The following is a 16,942-nucleotide window of genomic DNA, read 5'->3' on the forward strand; positions in this document are numbered from 1 at the left end:
CAACATGACAACATGTCTGTTCATCTGGTAGCATTCTGTCCCATTCCCTTGTTCCCTCAGCAATCATAGCTGCTCTAAAAAGTCTAAAACAAAATTTGTACTATTCTCTTGTACTTGTGTTCTGGACTTGTAGATAGTAGATGCAGATTACAAAACTAGAGAAGTAAAGTTAGTGTTAGCTTCTCACATTTGGATTTTACTCAGGCATAGTTACCGTTGAGTAGAGCTGCACTATGAAAATTTCTTATCTTTTTGTGATACTCTTTAATTTTTCTATCCATGGAAAACAATAACTAGCTAGTTTGGGGTGCTGATGGTTTTACCTTCACTATTTTGGTAGCATAGTTTTTGAATTTTTTCTGGATGTTGATTCTTCTGAACTTATACCTGTCATTAGTCTCTTAAATTTGTCATCTTCATTTCTATGTCCATGTGGTTATTATGAGAATTATGTTGCCAGGAGCATGATGTGCATGCAGATATGGTGTACTAAGAGTGTTTTGTATGGCAGCTATTAAACTGAAATATGCTGAGAAAAAAATTATTTTTTCTTTCGAAAATAGGTTTGTCGAGTGTAATTCCCAAAAACACTCGGCAAACAATAATGGTATGCTGAGAAAAAAATTATTATTTTTCTTTGTAAAATAGGTTTGCCGAGTGTATTTTAGAAAAACACTCGGCAAATCACTTTTTTTGCCAAGTGTCAAATTTGACACTCGACAAACCATTTGTCGAGTGCGCGTTAAAAAACACTCGGCAAATAGCTGTTTGCCGACACTGTAGATGTCGTGTGCTGTTTGCCGAGTGTTACACTCGGCAAAGCCTTTGCCGAGTGTTTTTTTGGTCTTTGCCGAGTGCCTGTGGCACACGGCAAAGTCACTGTTTCCGGTAGTGCTAGAAGATTCCTAGTAATTAACTGGTCATAGTATTCTTTTCCTAACACTTCTAAATCTTGTGAGTTTCCATGAACAAATCCTTCACTAATCCACATAGCAACAATGCGGTGATACCTGAACACCGTGCTCTTAGGGAGGAGTGCGTAGTGCAGAAAGCAAGACATCAAAGGAGGATGCAAATCTTGAAAGCTAAGATATACTGCATAGTTTAGCTCTTCAGGCATTTGGGATACTGACCATGTAGAATCATTTAGGACATTTTTCCAGACGCTTCGCCTTGTGTTTCTTTGGCGGAGCAGGCCACCTATTACTTTGACTGCGAGAGGCAAACCATCACATTTTGCTATAATCGACATTCCAATGTCCTTCAATGTATCAACCTTTAGTTCATCATTATTTTCATTTCCCACCACCTGGAAGCAGCTATCGTCAGTTAATTAAACGGAATATTTTGATATATATACGCATTTGGTCCTAATCAGAAGCAAAATCACGTACGACATTCGTTCTAAGCCTATGACCGATGTACCAGGAGAGAGAGGAAAAATAATTGTATATGTAATATGTATAGCACTACGGTGCAACTAGTAATAATTGTATAATTGTTTATCACATGCGGCATTTGTCAGTCACTCTATCATTATCAGTTCTTTTATTTTATAGTCACTGTATTGTCTACCAAAAGTTTATAGTCACTCCAATATTTATTAAAGCTTTTATTCAAAATTTTATTTTACTAAAATGGCATGAACTATCGGCTCAGCCTGCACTATGGCACTTAGGATATTGAATTTTTGCGTCATCTAAAAGTTATTTATGTAGTAATATTATTTTAGAGAGATAAAAAATAATTAAAATTAAATTACTAGTATTGATATGACATAATATTTTAGTCAAAATTTATAAACTTATCTAAAATAAAAACTTACAAATTTTATTCCCATGTCTTATAAATGTAATTCAAAATAAATTTGTCGGTATCATTATTTACTTGTGGTTTGTTACGGAAGATTTTAGCACTTGATTAATTATTAGACAAATATATACAAATGTACGCCCTCCGTCCCAAAATAGCGGACGTTTTAGGTTTGGGCACAGGAACTAAGAAAAAGTAATAAGGTGTTGTGCATAAAAAACAAGGAGAGATATAGAGAGAAATAGAGATAGAGATGTATTAGGAAAAGAAAAAAGCACATTGGGAGAAGAGAAACGTGCATTGGGAAATGAGAGTGTCAAGTATTTTGGGACAAAATTTGAATCATAAAACGTATTCTATTTTAGGACAGAGGGAGTATAGATGTTGATTCTAGTTTATGTCGCGGGTGGAAACCCCCCCCCCCCCCCCCCCCCCCCCAATGCCCTCAAATTAGTTAGGACGCCGAAACCCTGGGTATATTTTTTATACCTGAGGCACCAAGGCTTAGATACCTCAGCTGCTGTAACTTTCCAATGCCACAAGGAAGCTTCACCAAACTTCTACAATGAGAAAGGTCAATGCACTGTAAGAATTTCATCTTGGCTATTTTTTGCTGGCAGCCTAGATGTGTCAGTGCCATCTAGACACAAATACCTCAAGTGTTTGAGTTGGACCAAAGATTTAGACAATGCATCAAAATTTGCTTGTTCTATATGTAGGGTCCGCAAACATGGAAAACATGACAGTGAATCACCTGGGTTGATCTTTATTTTCCCAACTAAAATTAGTGTTCGTAGTGATATATGTGCTTGCAGGGAACTCCATGCTAGCTTATTTGACTCTGATCCTTTGTTTTCTAGTGATAACCGAATAATATTTTCTGGAATGCTATTAATGGTTGGGCCAGCTTCACTTTTCTGAGTTACCAGTGCTTCATCTCTAGTCAAATACTGAGCAAATGAACGAACAATATCATGCATATTGCAAACTCCATGGTCCACATACCTTGGATCTGGCTCTAGAAGGTTCCTAGCTATTAATTGGCCATAGTATTCTTTTCCTAATACTTCTAAATCTTTCGAGTTTCCATGAACAAATCCTTCACTAATCCACATGGCAACAACTTGCTCATCCCAGAACACTGTGCTCTTGGGGAGGAGGGTGTAGTGCAGAAAGCAAGACTTCAACCCAGGGTGCAAATCTTGATAGCTAAGGTATATTGCATAGTTTAGCTCTTCAGGCATTTGGGATGCTGACCATGTAGAATCATTTAGGATTTTTGTCCAGTCGCATCGCCTAGTTTTTTTTTTTGGCGGAGAAGGCCTCCTATTACTTTGACAGCGAGAGGCAAACCATCACATTTTGCTACAATCAACATTCCAATGTCCTTCAATGCATCAACCTTTGGTTCGTCATTGTTTTTGTTTCCGACCACCTGCAGCAGCAACTTAAGCTTGTTAATTGAATGGAATATGTAGATATAAATACACTTGGTCATTTAATTGGAAGGAAAATCAAGTGCTAGTAAACGATACTGTGTGCAGAGGCAAAATTCACATGCGACGTTCTAAGCGTATGACCGATGTACCAGTCCACTAAAATAGATGGAAAAATCATCATATTTGTATATCACTACGGTCCAATTAGGTGACGTCTGTGACTCTGTGTACAAGAATAGTGTTCTCATCAGTCACTATCATTACCAACTCTCGTATCCACTATCATCTACCTGATGTTTATAGTCACTCCAGTATTTATCGTATATATTTTATTTAATGTTTTCTTATTTTATTAAAAAAAGGTTGTACAGTACGCCAGATTACTTCATCACTGCCAAGTACTGGAGTGACTATACACTAGTGATAAAAAAAAAGCACAAAATGTACGCTAGATTAATGCATCTTCACTGCCAGTACCCGACAATGATAAATGATTAAAAAAGTAAAAAAAATATGTCTTCACTATTTAAACTCAAGATCTCAACATTCTCTTGAGCATCTATACCAGCAGAGCTATACAACACTTGTGACTATACAACTAATGTTATTGTTTTAACTACACAATTTTGAATCTTATATTGCATAGTTGATACTCTAAATGATCTCAAATGAAAAGGTTGTTAACTGTTGTAGATCTCATCGACTACTAACTCTACTATTGACTTTGTCTCCATTCGACATCATTAACCATCTCAAATCCCATTGGAAAACTTAGATAGAATATGTTGATATGTAAACCTGATGAAATAAAACTTAGATTAACAAGATCTTAACTTAGACTAAACATGATCACTAACTTATCTTAATGTGGAAACTAATCTTAGATACTAACTAGAGCTTGTGAACGCCATCCGTGTCACTAGAGATGTGATGGAGTTGATGTAGGTGAAGTAGGTGTACCGATCTTCACCAACAGTACGTGGACATGGGAGACGGCCTTCCTAAACCCTCCAGCGTTGTAGTGACCGGTTATGTGATTTTATTAGAGAGGGAGGAGGGAGCCAGGGCCACGCCGCTGCCCAGATCTGGGCCCGCGAGCCGCTGCCGCCGTGCCTCGCGAGGGTGAAGGGAGAGGGAGGGGTTCAGTGTGAGAAAGAGAGGAATGAGGAGAAACCCTAAGTCTCCTTGTATTTATAGTCAAAGATGGTTATTGGGCTCGCCTGGGCCTATTGGGCATTGGCCTTTTTGAAGGCGGGCATTATAGTGTGCCCGCCTCCAGAAATTGTCTTATGGAGGCGGGCATCTTTTGCCAACTGCCTCCAAAAATAGATTATTTTTGGAGGCGGTTGCGCAACGGTGACCACCTCCGTTAATACATTAACGGGCCAACCGCCTTGGTTATTGAATGATTAACTGAGGCGGCCGCTCAGGAGGCTGGCTTGGCTATGGATAACGGAGGCAGGCAAAAAGGGTGCCTGCCTCCATTCAAAAAAGGGCGCCGCCACCTAAAAGGAATCCTATAGTAGTGGCTGTGGACGAGGGGGCCGAACCCTAGAATATCTAAGGGTTGCCGCTAATCACGGCAGATCTTATTTAGTTGGAATTAAATGACAGGTGGACCAAAAACTTAATGCTTAATTAATCTTGTAATTAAGTTCGGGATTAGCCGAACCGATCATATTCCAACATTCTCTAACTTGATCGAACGACTAATGTACTTATGCAACTAATGTTTGCCTTACACTTATGTTCAAACTTAGTACTACAGCAAGACCAGACCAATGCGTCGTCAGCAGCATTAATCGTCACTGGGACCCCATTACCCATAGTTCACTGCAATACCTTGTTAGAACGCTTATTACTTATTGGGAGTATATGGCCCTATTACCAGGAATCAAGTTAGAGACTCTGCACTAGAACCCAAATTGATTTGCGCGCTCATAAATGGGATAAGTGTTAAGCCTCAAATAATCAAATATGCTAGCATCAGCTTAGTTCTTATTTTTCTCAAGCTTAATAATTTGATCCTGGGTTCTTTCTTTCACAACATTTAATCAATGTGCTTGGCATCAGCATTTGATCTGTTGTTACTCGAAATAATACTGCAACTTAACTGTAGGCCTGTAGCAGTATGTCAATACTTAATCTTGGGATAATATCTCTTAAGCCACATGGCCTGTCGCATTCATTCTTTAAACATGCCACTAATTTGAGCTCATCTTAATACTAATTGTGCACATTCTTATACATACTGAAGAGTATTGGCAATAAAATAATTCTTAATTCTTATAAGTGACATGATGATTATTTTGGTGCCTCATCAATAACTTAAAATTCTTTAGCACCTTCCGGTGGACCTATTCTGGATTAATAAACTAATATTTTGCCAAATATTCCAATGCCAAGTCTAGACTAGTATTGACTTTGAGCATTTTTAAAGTTAATAACCGCCGAAGCATATGGAACTTCTTCCTCTTCAACTGTTACTAACTTATTCTTAGAACATTTGGGATAATTAAACTTAATGCATTATGCAAACAGACAGGCATGGCGTTACTTATTCAAATTCTATCACTTATGCATTACTTAATATGCTTTTCATGATAGTCCTAGTAGTCATTGGTCCTGTATTGGTGTATCTCAATGCCCAGAAACTCAGACGCTTCACCAAAACAAAAAAAATTTGGGTGAGTAGAAAACTCTTATGTGACATTGCCACGTGTTAACTCAACTTCACCCGTGTAGAGTATTAGGACGAGAAACTTTTCCACCTTTTTCTTATAAACATAATTGTCCACTTGATGAAATTCTATACCATAGTGAGGTATGTTCTTAGTTTTAATCTTACAAAAACTCCCTTTGAAGTCACGCTTAAAATTGTAGACCCTTTTATAGCCTACTGTTTTGACTTCATTAGGAAACTTATTAACACCCACATTTCATATATACTTATGGACCTAAGCTCATAAAATTGCTTAGTTTAGAATAACAAAATTTCTCTTCTGATGTGACCATTTTATATATGTATCATGGATCACAAGCAGTTTATTAACAATAGAGGTTTACTTATGTGCCTAATTATCAACTAATACTTGCTACATATATATGTTGTGGCTTACTAATTGACACTTGAAAATCCACAATAGAAATTGTAGTAATTTAAATGGACGTATAGTAATGACTTATGGCACAAACTGAGATATTTATGTCTTCTTGAATCATTGATACAGAAAACTAAGCCCGTATCTCTCCAAGATTTATTCTTCCTACTTTGTGAGCTCCCACTAGCTCCCACTGATTCTTGCATTCTCTAGAAACACATCATATCTTAAGAACTTAGTAAAACAATTATAACAGTAGAAACACAATCACTTGGACTTTGCTCCCACTGATTTCTGTGTTCTCTAGGAACATAATCCCTTGGATTTATCAGGGTGACATATGGATAGCTCATTTACTTAGAATCTCATTTCTTATCCTTAGCTAGACTGTACTTATGTCTTGCTGAGGTTTTACCCAGTAAAAACTTTTATGGTCAAATGTTCATCAATCAGCGTTGGCCAGAATGACAAAACATAAGCCATATAAGTCTCTAAAAACAAGCTCTATGAACTAGTCTAATCAGCGTTGGCCAGAATAAACTGGAACAGGAAATTTGGTGGACATGCAAACACTAATTAGCTTTGACCAGAAATAGTGAAAGCAAGCCATACTAAAATTAGAGACTAATATTGGGCTTAGAGACAAAAAATTTGAATAAAATTTATTTCTAGAGTCTCATGCTTTATAATCTTATTGAATAGAGCATCTCTCATGGCACTGGCATTCTCATGGCACTGGCAGCATATATATATATATATGAACATTTAGTTGGCAACCTACGTACATTTTCAGGCTCACAATGAAACCGCAAGCCGGAATAAGCTGTATCATAACATTTGTTTTGTAACATGACGACTCACAACTTAATTATATGTACAAGGCTCTGTATTCTCAGGTGGTAACCTGCATCCACAGTACACACAGATTCGAATAAAAAAACTAATTCACATCACATCGCATTCTAGTCACCATGAATTTATTTGCAGTGTCCAACATCTGACTGCCTCACGACGACCCGCAGCGTAGTAATCGGCTCCATTGCTTCTTCTTCGGCCGTAGCGATGATAGCTCCAGCCTCCAAGGCTGCTTTTTGTCCATGCGGCACTCCACCTGCAGGCGAGGTCTTTTATGCATTCTATAATCGATAGTGCTAGAGACGTATGTAGTAATAATAATAGTCTTGGAGTAGCATGCATACTTTATTGTTACTCCCTCTGTTGTTCCACGATGAATTCCCTTCAAACTTGCTCCACTTTGTCCAATAACACCTCCTCTGTTTCACCCCCTGAAACGGACCGTCTAGTTAAGTAACCAGATATTCCAATAGCAAGAAAGGTGCTCAGTATATGCAACATATAAAGCAAGCAGTGTTGTGTTAATTTACCTGAAGCGTCGGCAGAGGGGCTGATGTTTGTCTTGAAGCTGAAAGGATCTCTCGTGTACTTCACGTACCACTTCCTTCGAATGTTGTTGTCCTTATCATCTGCATATACCTTGACCTGCTTGATATGGCTAAACTTGTCCCACTCAGGGCTGGATTTCCCTTTACCTATGGAAGCCAGCAGCGGGACGTCGCACTCTACATGCAAATCCCTTGGGTTTACGTCCTTCAAGTATCCAGGGAGTGTTTCCATGTCGTAGTCCTCCAGTGCGAGTCTATGAAGTGCAGGCAAACCCTCCAATAGCTTCAACTCTGGGCATCTTATGATCACGAGGTTCTGCAAATTTGGCAGATTGCTGATCCTCTCTAGTCCATGACATCTACTCACCTCAATTTTCAAATCAGAACCAAAGTTTTCCAAAGCGCTTGGGTGCTCATGATGGTGTGGTAGTAAGAACTCTGGCCCAACATGCTTGATGGCTGGGGCACTTATAATCTGTAGGAACTCCAAGCTGGGGAGCTGTAATAAGCTGTCAGGTAGCTCTATGCAATAAAGCAAGTCTTCCATCGTTAGAATCCTCAAGAATCCAAGGGACACAATTGCTGTCGACGTCATCCACCGTGGAAGTCGTTGACCAAAGTACCCTTCGATTTCTAGAGTTTCTAAGCAAGGTGGAGGGCAGAGCTCATCAAACACCTTCTCGATGTGTTGCTGCTCTTCCTCAAGACTCGTGAGGTGTAAGCACAGATAGCTGAGGTGCACCTTTTCACCAAGCATAACCTTTATAGCAAATGTGGAATAAGATACATTCTCCAGGCCACAAATATCAAGACTCGTGAGCCGGTTAAGAGGTCCTAATTCTTCCAAACTACACCAATCACCCTCCACATGGGCTGGAAACCCCTTCAATACCCTCAAATTAGTTAGGCTGCCGAAACCCCTGGGTATATTGTTTATACCTGAGTATTCAAGGCTTAGATACCTCAGCTGCCGTAACTCTCCAATGCCACGAGGAAGCTTCACCAAACTTTTACAATTAGAAAGGTCAATGCACTGCAAGAATTTCATCTTGGCTATTTTTTTTGGCAGCCTAGATGTGTTAGTGCCATCTAGGCACAAATACCTCAAGTGTTTGAGTTGGGCCAAAGATTCAGACAAAGCATCAAAATTTCCATCTTCTATATGTAGGGTCCGCAACCAAGGAAAAGATGACAGTGAATCACCTGGGTTGATCTTTGTTTCCCCAACTAAAAAAAGTGTTCGCAGTGATATATGTGCTTGTAGAGAACTCCACTCTAGCTCATTTGACTCTGATTCTTTGGATTTTAGTGATAACCGAATAACATTTTGTGGGTTAATGTTATTGGTATGGCCAGGCTCAGTTTTGTGAGCTATCAATGCTTCATCTCTAGTCAAATACTGAGCGAACGAGCGAACAACATCCTGCATATTGCAAACTATCTGGTCTATGTACCGTTGATCAGGCTCTAGAAGGTTCCTAGCTATTAACTGGTCATAGTACTCTTTTCCTAACACTTCCAAATCCTGTGAGTTTCCATGAACAAATCCTTCACTAATCCACATGGCAACAATACGGTCATCCCTGAACACCGTGTTCTTTGGGAGGAGGGCGTAGTGCAGAAAGCAAGACTTCAACTCAGGGTTCAGATCTTGATAGCTCAGGTATACTGCATAGTTTAGCTGTTCAGGCATTTGAGATACTGACCATGTAGAATCATTAAGGACCTTTTTCCAATCGCTTCGCCTTATCATTTTCTGGCGGAGGAGGCCTCCTATTACTTTGACTGCGAGAGGCAAACCATCACATTCTGCTATAATCGACATTCCAATGTCCTTCAGTGTATCAACCTTTTGTTCATCATTATTTTCATTTCCGACCACCTGCAAGCAGCTAATTAAGCCAGTTAATTATGTGGAATATGGAGATATATATACATTTCGTCCTAATCGGAGGCAAAATCGAGTGCTCGTAAATGATTCTGTGTGCAGAGGCAAAATCACGTACGACGTTCTAAGCATATGACCGATGTACCACTTCCGTGCACCTATAGCACTATGGTGCAACTAGGTGACGTCTGTGCACAAAAGTAGTTCTGTCAGCAGTCACTCTATAATTACCAGCTCTTGTATTTTATAGTCACTGTATTATGTACCATAGTCACTCCAGTATTTATTGTAGCTTTTAATAATTATAATTTTATTTTACTAAAATGGAATGAACTGTCCTCTAAGCCCTGCACTGTGGCACTAAAGATATTGAATTTTCTACATCAAAAAATTTTGCAGTAATATTATTTTGTATAAATATAGAATAATTAAAATTAAATTACTAGCATTGATATGACATAATATTTTTTGTCAAAATTTATAAACTTATTTAAATTAAAGGGCGTACCCAGTGCAGAGATAAATGTAATTAACAAAAAATTGTTAGTATCATTATTTATTTGTGGTTTGTTATGGAAGATTTTTAGCTCTTGATTAATTATTAAATAAAGAGTAAATTTCACTAGTGGTCCTTGAGCTTATCCTAAGTTCTCATCCAGGTTCTAGTACTTTTAAATTGCACACTCAACTCCCTAAATTTGTCATGAGTTCTAATCCTAGTCCTAGTATATGCAGATTGCACATTTAGCTCTCTAAACTTGTTCTGAATTCTCATCTCGGTCTTGGTACTTGCAAATTCCACACTCAAGGTTCCTAAAATTGTATTATTATACTATTATGGTCCATTCACCCTATAACATTGTCCCCACCTCCGTCACACCACACATGCTTGCCTTACTACCCTCCACCTGCCTATGTTGCATCACTGGGGGTTGTGGGCCAACACAGATGGCAGTATGTGCAAACGTCACATGTATCTATTTTAAAATGTTTTTATTATATTTCTTTCAACGATTTCAAAGACCAAGGTGAGCATCACCGTCCAGTTTCACTACGAAATCGCAAAACTGACGGTGATGGCGGTTTCTAAACTGGTGGGGATAATGTTTCTGTAGTAGTGTCTTCAAAGTAGTTTGTAGCCTAGATTCATAATATTAGTGCTAAAATAAATAACCATCTAGGTTAATTTGCATATCCGTGTGCATAAGAAACCTAATAAAAACAACTGAAAATGCATACTCCCTCCGTCCCGATATGTTAGTCGTTTTGGCTCTGTACTTGTGCAGCAAACAAGTATCTGAACCTAGACATGAAGGATGTACAGGTGCATTAAATATTGTATGAATCTGGACATATACTAGCACTCCTAGAACGACACACAATGGGGGACAGAGGGAGTAGATGTTATAAATTATAAATATTACATAGGGGCACTTTGTTCTTGAGCCAATTTAAGCTCAGTCAGTAATAACAAATGGTGATGATAACGATTATAATTGTTAGAACATTCTGGATGGCCAAAGAATTCCTTGCATGCATATATTTGTTTCCATAAATAAACTACCCTCAACTAACGTTTACAATTAAATGGAAGTTACAACAAATCTTAAAGGTTTTGTAGATAACTTACTAGCCCAAATGTGCATCAGGCAGTAGTGTCGTGCTAAACAAATTTGTTTCTGAAGAAAAGCTACCACAATAGAAGGTGAAGCTTAGGGGCATGGCATGTACAGACCGACTAGCTAGATAGACTATGAAGCAAATGTACAAGACTACCAACTATCTAGATAGATTGTGAAGCAAATGTGCACACATGAATACATAACATATTAAATCCTTCAATTAACTTATACGAACCTGCTTCTTGAGCAAAGACCAGGCATCTTCTTGCTCTAGTTTGTCGACATGGTGGTAGGGAACCTCTGCCATCATGCCTCGAGCAACTGCATCTTGTCTTGTTGTAACGAGAACACGGCTTCCTCGAGCAAGTGATTTTATCAATGGAGGCTTGAGCACCTTCTCCCATGCATGGTGGTCCCAAACATCATCCATCACCAATAAGGTCTTGCACCCCTCTAGGGCTTCCTTAAGGATTTGCTCTAGTGCAGCCTTTGGGTTTCTAGCTGCTTGATGATCTCCTCGTGCTTCAATGATAGCGCTCTCCAGTAGATCACTCTCGTTAAATTCTTGATTGACGCTCAACCATAGTCTCTTTTTGAACTCTAATTTGATGAAGTCATGGTTGAAGATCTTCTTGGCAAGGGTGGTTTTGCCAATCCCTCCAACTCCCACAATAGCATAAACCATAACTTTTTTATGTTCATGTATGTTTTTCTCCTTCTTTGTGAGTAAATTCACTAGATTTCTTGTGTCCTCCTCAATCTTGTCACCAACCACACCTAACTCATCCTCCCCCGTCGTCTCACGCCTAGCGCGAAGGGAGGATTCTACCTTTTTCTTGTCGTCCTCATAAGAAGCAAGGTTGATGAAGTTGAAGGTTTTGCTACGCTTCTCAATGTCATCTAGCCTCTCATTGAGATTCTTTATGCGATTACCAATGTCATGAGCATAGAGAGGATTTCTCAAACAAAAGAGCAAGGGATTGAAGCAGCCCATATCCTTGGATGGACCCCGTTCCATGGCCTTGAGCTGGCACAAATCAAGAATGTTGGTTGCATCATACATGGCATTCCTAAGCTCTCTCACCCATGATTGCACACTCTCATCGCTGATGTTCCTCTTGTCAGCATCGGCGATGAACCTCTTAAGGTCCCTGAGCTTGATGTCCATCTTTTTTATCTCATTAGGAACACCTAAGAGCATATGCACCTCTTCTTTAGCCATCTCCAACAGCATGTGTTGTAGGTAGGATGCTAAAGCGTCCAATACCACCGCCATAGCTGCTTCGGTGTCTACAAAGTCAAAATTAGATAAAAATATCACGTGATTTGTTTCAAGCAAAGGTAATATTTATGGTAAAGGAACCGAGGGCCCTGTAACCATAACACTAATTATTGAAAAGTAGGCCCCTGCAACAATAGATATATAGGTAGATCTACAATGAGAAACACAGCTATAGAAAAAGATTACAGGGGCGCCCGACGTGCGGATGAAACCCTAGCGGCGCACCTGGCGGCCGCCCTCAACCCGCCGCCGCCGGCTGCCCTGGCACCGGTGGCCCTGGCCTTCACCCCCCTCCTCCTCCCCGCTCCCCTCCCCTCCCTACAGCCTCCCATCCCGCACATCCAGCCCCTCCTGCAGCCTTCAGCGTCGTGGGATGCGCCTCCACTAAGGAGCCGCCGCTGGAGCTCGCCCGGCCGTGCGCCGTGGTTGAGCCCGCCCCCACCAGATCCGGTGCTGGGGCGCCGTCGCCGACGCCGAGAGCCGCAGTCGCGGCCGCCTCCGACACCGCCCACGCCGGATCTGGAGTTGGGGCACCGCCGTGAGCTCAATCAGCACCCGCGCCGCCGCCTACGCCGGGTGCCACTGCCGTGGCTGCCACCGAGTTCGCCACTACTGGATCCGGCACGAGGGCGCTGCTGCGACCTCCCTCAACGCCTGCGATGCCGCCGATGGCGGACGCCACCGTGCACACCCCCACAGGGCCCAAATCCGCCGCCGACCTGCCGGTGCCTGCCATGGACGCAAGGATGGAGGACGAGTCGTTTGTCATCGTCGAGGACGTCCTAGAAGTCGAGGATGAGGAGGAGGATGCCGCACGCTCATGCAGGTCATCATCGTCCTCCCTCTCCGCGCATGCCGACTGGCAGGAATAAGTTTTGGCGTTGGGAAGAAGACCTCGGCGTGGGCAGCTCCGACGACGAACTCGCTTCTTCTGCCACGCGCTTGTCATACCTGGATGCCGCTCGCAAGGCTCTTCGGGCAACGCCTCCACCACCGGCTGTGGCTCCGGACGCAGCACAGCGCAGCCGCCGTGGAGGAAACCCGCCCGACACCTGCAAGGGGGAAGCGGCGTCATCGGCGCAGGACTAGTGCGCCCAACGGACTCCGTTGCGGGACTCCGCCATTGCACGCCGCGCGGGTACCCGCGTAGCGTCGCCTAGGTCCGCTGCTGGCGGCAAGAGTGTCGGTGCACCAGCACCTCAGACCGCAACATAGGGCGTCAGTGCCTGCCACATCCCGGTAGCCCCATCGAGGGCCCAACATCGATGCCGATGGATTCCAGATTGTCAAGAGTCGTTGTGACCAGCGATGTCCGGGGAGAACGGCACCCAAATGCCACCACCGTCACGTCCCGCCAAAGCTTGTAGGTCTCTGCTTCAACTACCTCGCGCACGACCACATCGCCGCTCAGTGTCGCTCCCCGTCCCGCTGCCTCCACTGCCGGGGTACCGGGCATCGGGCCAGGGCATGGGAGCATGGTCGTTGGCTAGCGTGCAAGCAAGGCCCTTTGCCGGCTTGCAAGCCTTCGCCCTCGGAGGCTGGAATCGGCCGGGGAAAGGCGCGTCGCTCTGCTGGTCCTAGTTGACCCAGCTTGTCGCCGGGATGTCGCGCCGCGCCAAACCTGGCGCCTGCACCGTCATCGCACGGTTGTGTGTAGCAGTCACCGCCATCGTCGCCGCAACAGCTCCACAACAGCAGGTTGCCGCTATCACCACCCCTGGGCGACACTGTTAGCCATCCCAAGGTCCAGGTATTCGTCATCCCAAGGAACGTGGAGCTCGCCGCGTCTGGTGCGGACCTCTCCCTTGTTCTCGTTGCACTAGCCGGTGGAAATCAGCCAGCCGTCACGCCCACAGAGTTCCTGGCGCACCTTCCCTCGAAGTTCCATGTGTCTGAGGGGGCGGCTAAGGCCTGTGCTTGGCTCGGGAGCCCTTCTGCATGCGAGCGTCTGCAGGACGGCCACTCTAGCTCGTCGTGCGTGAGAGCTAGACTTGAGGACGGGGCGGACTTCATGTTATGGAGTCAGCCGAGGCAGCTGCCAACGGCAGTAGACACGATGTTGGATCCAATGCCGGTTTAAGCGGCAATCCAAGATCTGCCCCCAACCGTCGCTCCGCTTTGGAACCAGGATATGTTGCGGTGACGACCACGGACTTGGTCGGCAACCCTCCTGGCGATGTCCAGCCGACATTCGACAACGAGGACAGCAGCGTGCAGAACGTGCTTTCCACCCCTCCCCAACCGGCGCAGTCGAGGTCGATTGAAGAAGCGATCGAGTCGATGATCTGCATCCCTCTACAAACCCCCATCATCCGCGCCGGCCCCAAGCTCAGGAGGCCCAAGACGCCGAAGTCGGGGTTCACGATGAGGCGCAGCGAACGCATCGCTAGGAAACCGCGCGTGGCAAACTCCACGCTACAGGCGCAGAATGTTCTGAAGCAGAAGCTCGGTATCGCCGTCGACTACAACGATGTGGACGATGGGATCGTCGAAAAGTTTTGGGCGACCTTTGCGGTCCCTTTGTCGGCCAACAAGCAGGAGGCATTGGAAGCGCTGTTTGGGGACGGATTCGATCTGGTGGCCATGAACCTGGATATGGTCGGGTTTGATGCCGAGGATATTTAGGCCTTTGTGCTCAGCTTATTTGTCGCAAAATGCTACTGTGTAAATCACAACCACATGTGTTCGGTCGCTGGTCTCGGTAATCAGTGGATTACCGTGGCCTGCTTAGGTTTGTAACAAACTCTACTTCTGCTTAATGAAAAACATGCCACGGCATGATCTCGAAAAAAAATAGATATATAGGTACTAGAATAATCACATTTAACGATAACTGAAGGGCCAGGCTGGGTACTTTTGGTACCAGACCTGGCACCTTGATTTGCATTAAGGTACCAATCTCAACCCGTCACCCGTGTGTGAGTATATTTGTGAGTGGAAGACGAATAACATCTCCAATAAAAATAAGAAAGAAAGAGGATGGAAAGAAAAAACAGAAAGAGCTGGGAGAGACTAGGCATATGCACCTTGATTTGCAGCGGCGAGAGAGAATGCTGTGTCCTTCAGTTCCTTGATCTGTTGTGGAGTGAAGCAAGAGGACTGGCCGGGCCAGGATGGGGGTACATTTGTCACAGAGATGCCAAATTGTTAGATTTGTGGTTGATGTATAATAGTGTATATAGGCGAGTACACAAGTTTGAAGTAGATCTTGGACGCAGAGCTAGCTACGCATGAAAAATTGAATGCAGAGAAATAAGGCGTCGAGGAAACGGACCTGTTGAGCGATGGCTGGAAGTGGAAGTACGTTGGACCAAGTGCAGGCGTGGTTTGTGGAACGGCACCTGCTGCCTAACAGTTGCAAAGGTTGGAGATTGGCCGGATCCGCGACTAGGCGTGGAACGGCACCTGCTGCCTAGGCGTGGTTTGCAGCCGGTAGAGAGAGGATAATCTGTGTGCTTCAGTTCCTTGGTCTGTTGTAGAGTAACGCAAGAGGACTGGCCAGGCCGCGCTGGGGTTTACAGTCATCGATCACCATAGAGATGCCGAATTGTTAGATTTGTGATTGGTGTATATATATAATAGTATATATAAACGAGTACACAAGTTTGTAGTAGATCTCGGACGCAGAGCTAGCTACGCATAAAAAAAATAATTGCAGAGAAATACGTCGTCAAGGAAACGAACCTGTTGAGCGATGCCTGGAAGCCTGGAACAGGAACGAATCCCGGCGTGGTTTGTGGCAACTGCTCTGCTTGACGGACGCTGGCGGAGGTGGTGGTGAATGGGCTGATGGCCAGGGTTGCTGCTAGCCGGCGCCGGAGGGGGCGGACAAGCTGAAATGGACTTAAGCGAAGATCAGAGGAGATGTGAGGTGGTTAGCGACGACTAGAACTGCGGTTGCTTCTCTCGGCAGCTTGAGATGAGGAACGAAGGCAACTTTATAGTTGGCCATGGTCGCCCAGTTAACTGAGCTGAGCTGGTAGTGGCAGGCAGAGTCTGAACATCATCAAATACGTCAAATAAGTTATAGTCTTACAGATGGTATCAGGGTCAATAATTTTGATATAAATTTATCTTCATACAAATTCGTATAAAAAAATTATGAATTTTTTTACCACACTTCTTTTCAGAAACGGGCTTGCCACCTCTGTTAATTGTTATGTCTAGATCCTAGTTTTCTCTTTAACCATTCGTATGAACGCCTTCTTTTATTTGTTCATGTTACTAAAAAAGAGTTTAGGTCCTAGTAGTATTGCTTTCCACATGTTGATTAAGTTGAAACACAGCTTGCACGCCAACGCTCAATACGTTGAATTTATTATAACACAGGATTATATTTGTAGTAGTATAGTTTTATATAACGTAGAATGGTAAAAAATAAGTTACTAATATTGA

At 43.2% G+C, this 16,942-nt stretch overlaps 1 protein-coding gene across 3 annotated transcripts; it reads right to left on the minus strand.

Moving 5' to 3' along the window:
- Positions 1-7,126: 7,126 nt before the first annotated feature.
- On the minus strand, positions 7,127-16,369 carry LOC136487838 (putative disease resistance protein RGA1). Of its 3 annotated transcripts, XM_066484948.1 has the most exons (7): positions 16,232-16,369; positions 15,953-16,055; positions 15,822-15,888; positions 15,574-15,646; positions 11,501-12,555; positions 7,738-9,637; positions 7,127-7,638 (listed from the first exon to the last, which is right to left on the minus strand). In XM_066484948.1, exons 5-7 carry the CDS (start codon positions 12,539-12,541, stop codon positions 7,592-7,594), a joined length of 2,988 nt encoding a protein of 995 aa, XP_066341045.1. In that variant the 5' UTR covers positions 12,542-12,555; positions 15,574-15,646; positions 15,822-15,888; positions 15,953-16,055; positions 16,232-16,369; the 3' UTR covers positions 7,127-7,591. The 3 variants fall into 3 exon arrangements, with proteins under 3 accessions (XP_066341045.1, XP_066341044.1, XP_066341043.1); XM_066484947.1 differs by lacking the exons at positions 15,953-16,055; positions 16,232-16,369 and having other exon boundaries at positions 7,127-7,463; positions 7,552-7,638; positions 15,822-15,949; XM_066484946.1 differs by lacking the exons at positions 15,953-16,055; positions 16,232-16,369 and having other exon boundaries at positions 15,822-15,949.
- Between the last annotated feature and the right edge of the window lie 573 nt (positions 16,370-16,942).

Source organism: Miscanthus floridulus, chromosome 10 (assembly GCF_019320115.1).
Source record: "Miscanthus floridulus cultivar M001 chromosome 10, ASM1932011v1, whole genome shotgun sequence".
Classification (NCBI taxonomy): Eukaryota; Viridiplantae; Streptophyta; class Magnoliopsida; order Poales; family Poaceae; genus Miscanthus; species Miscanthus floridulus.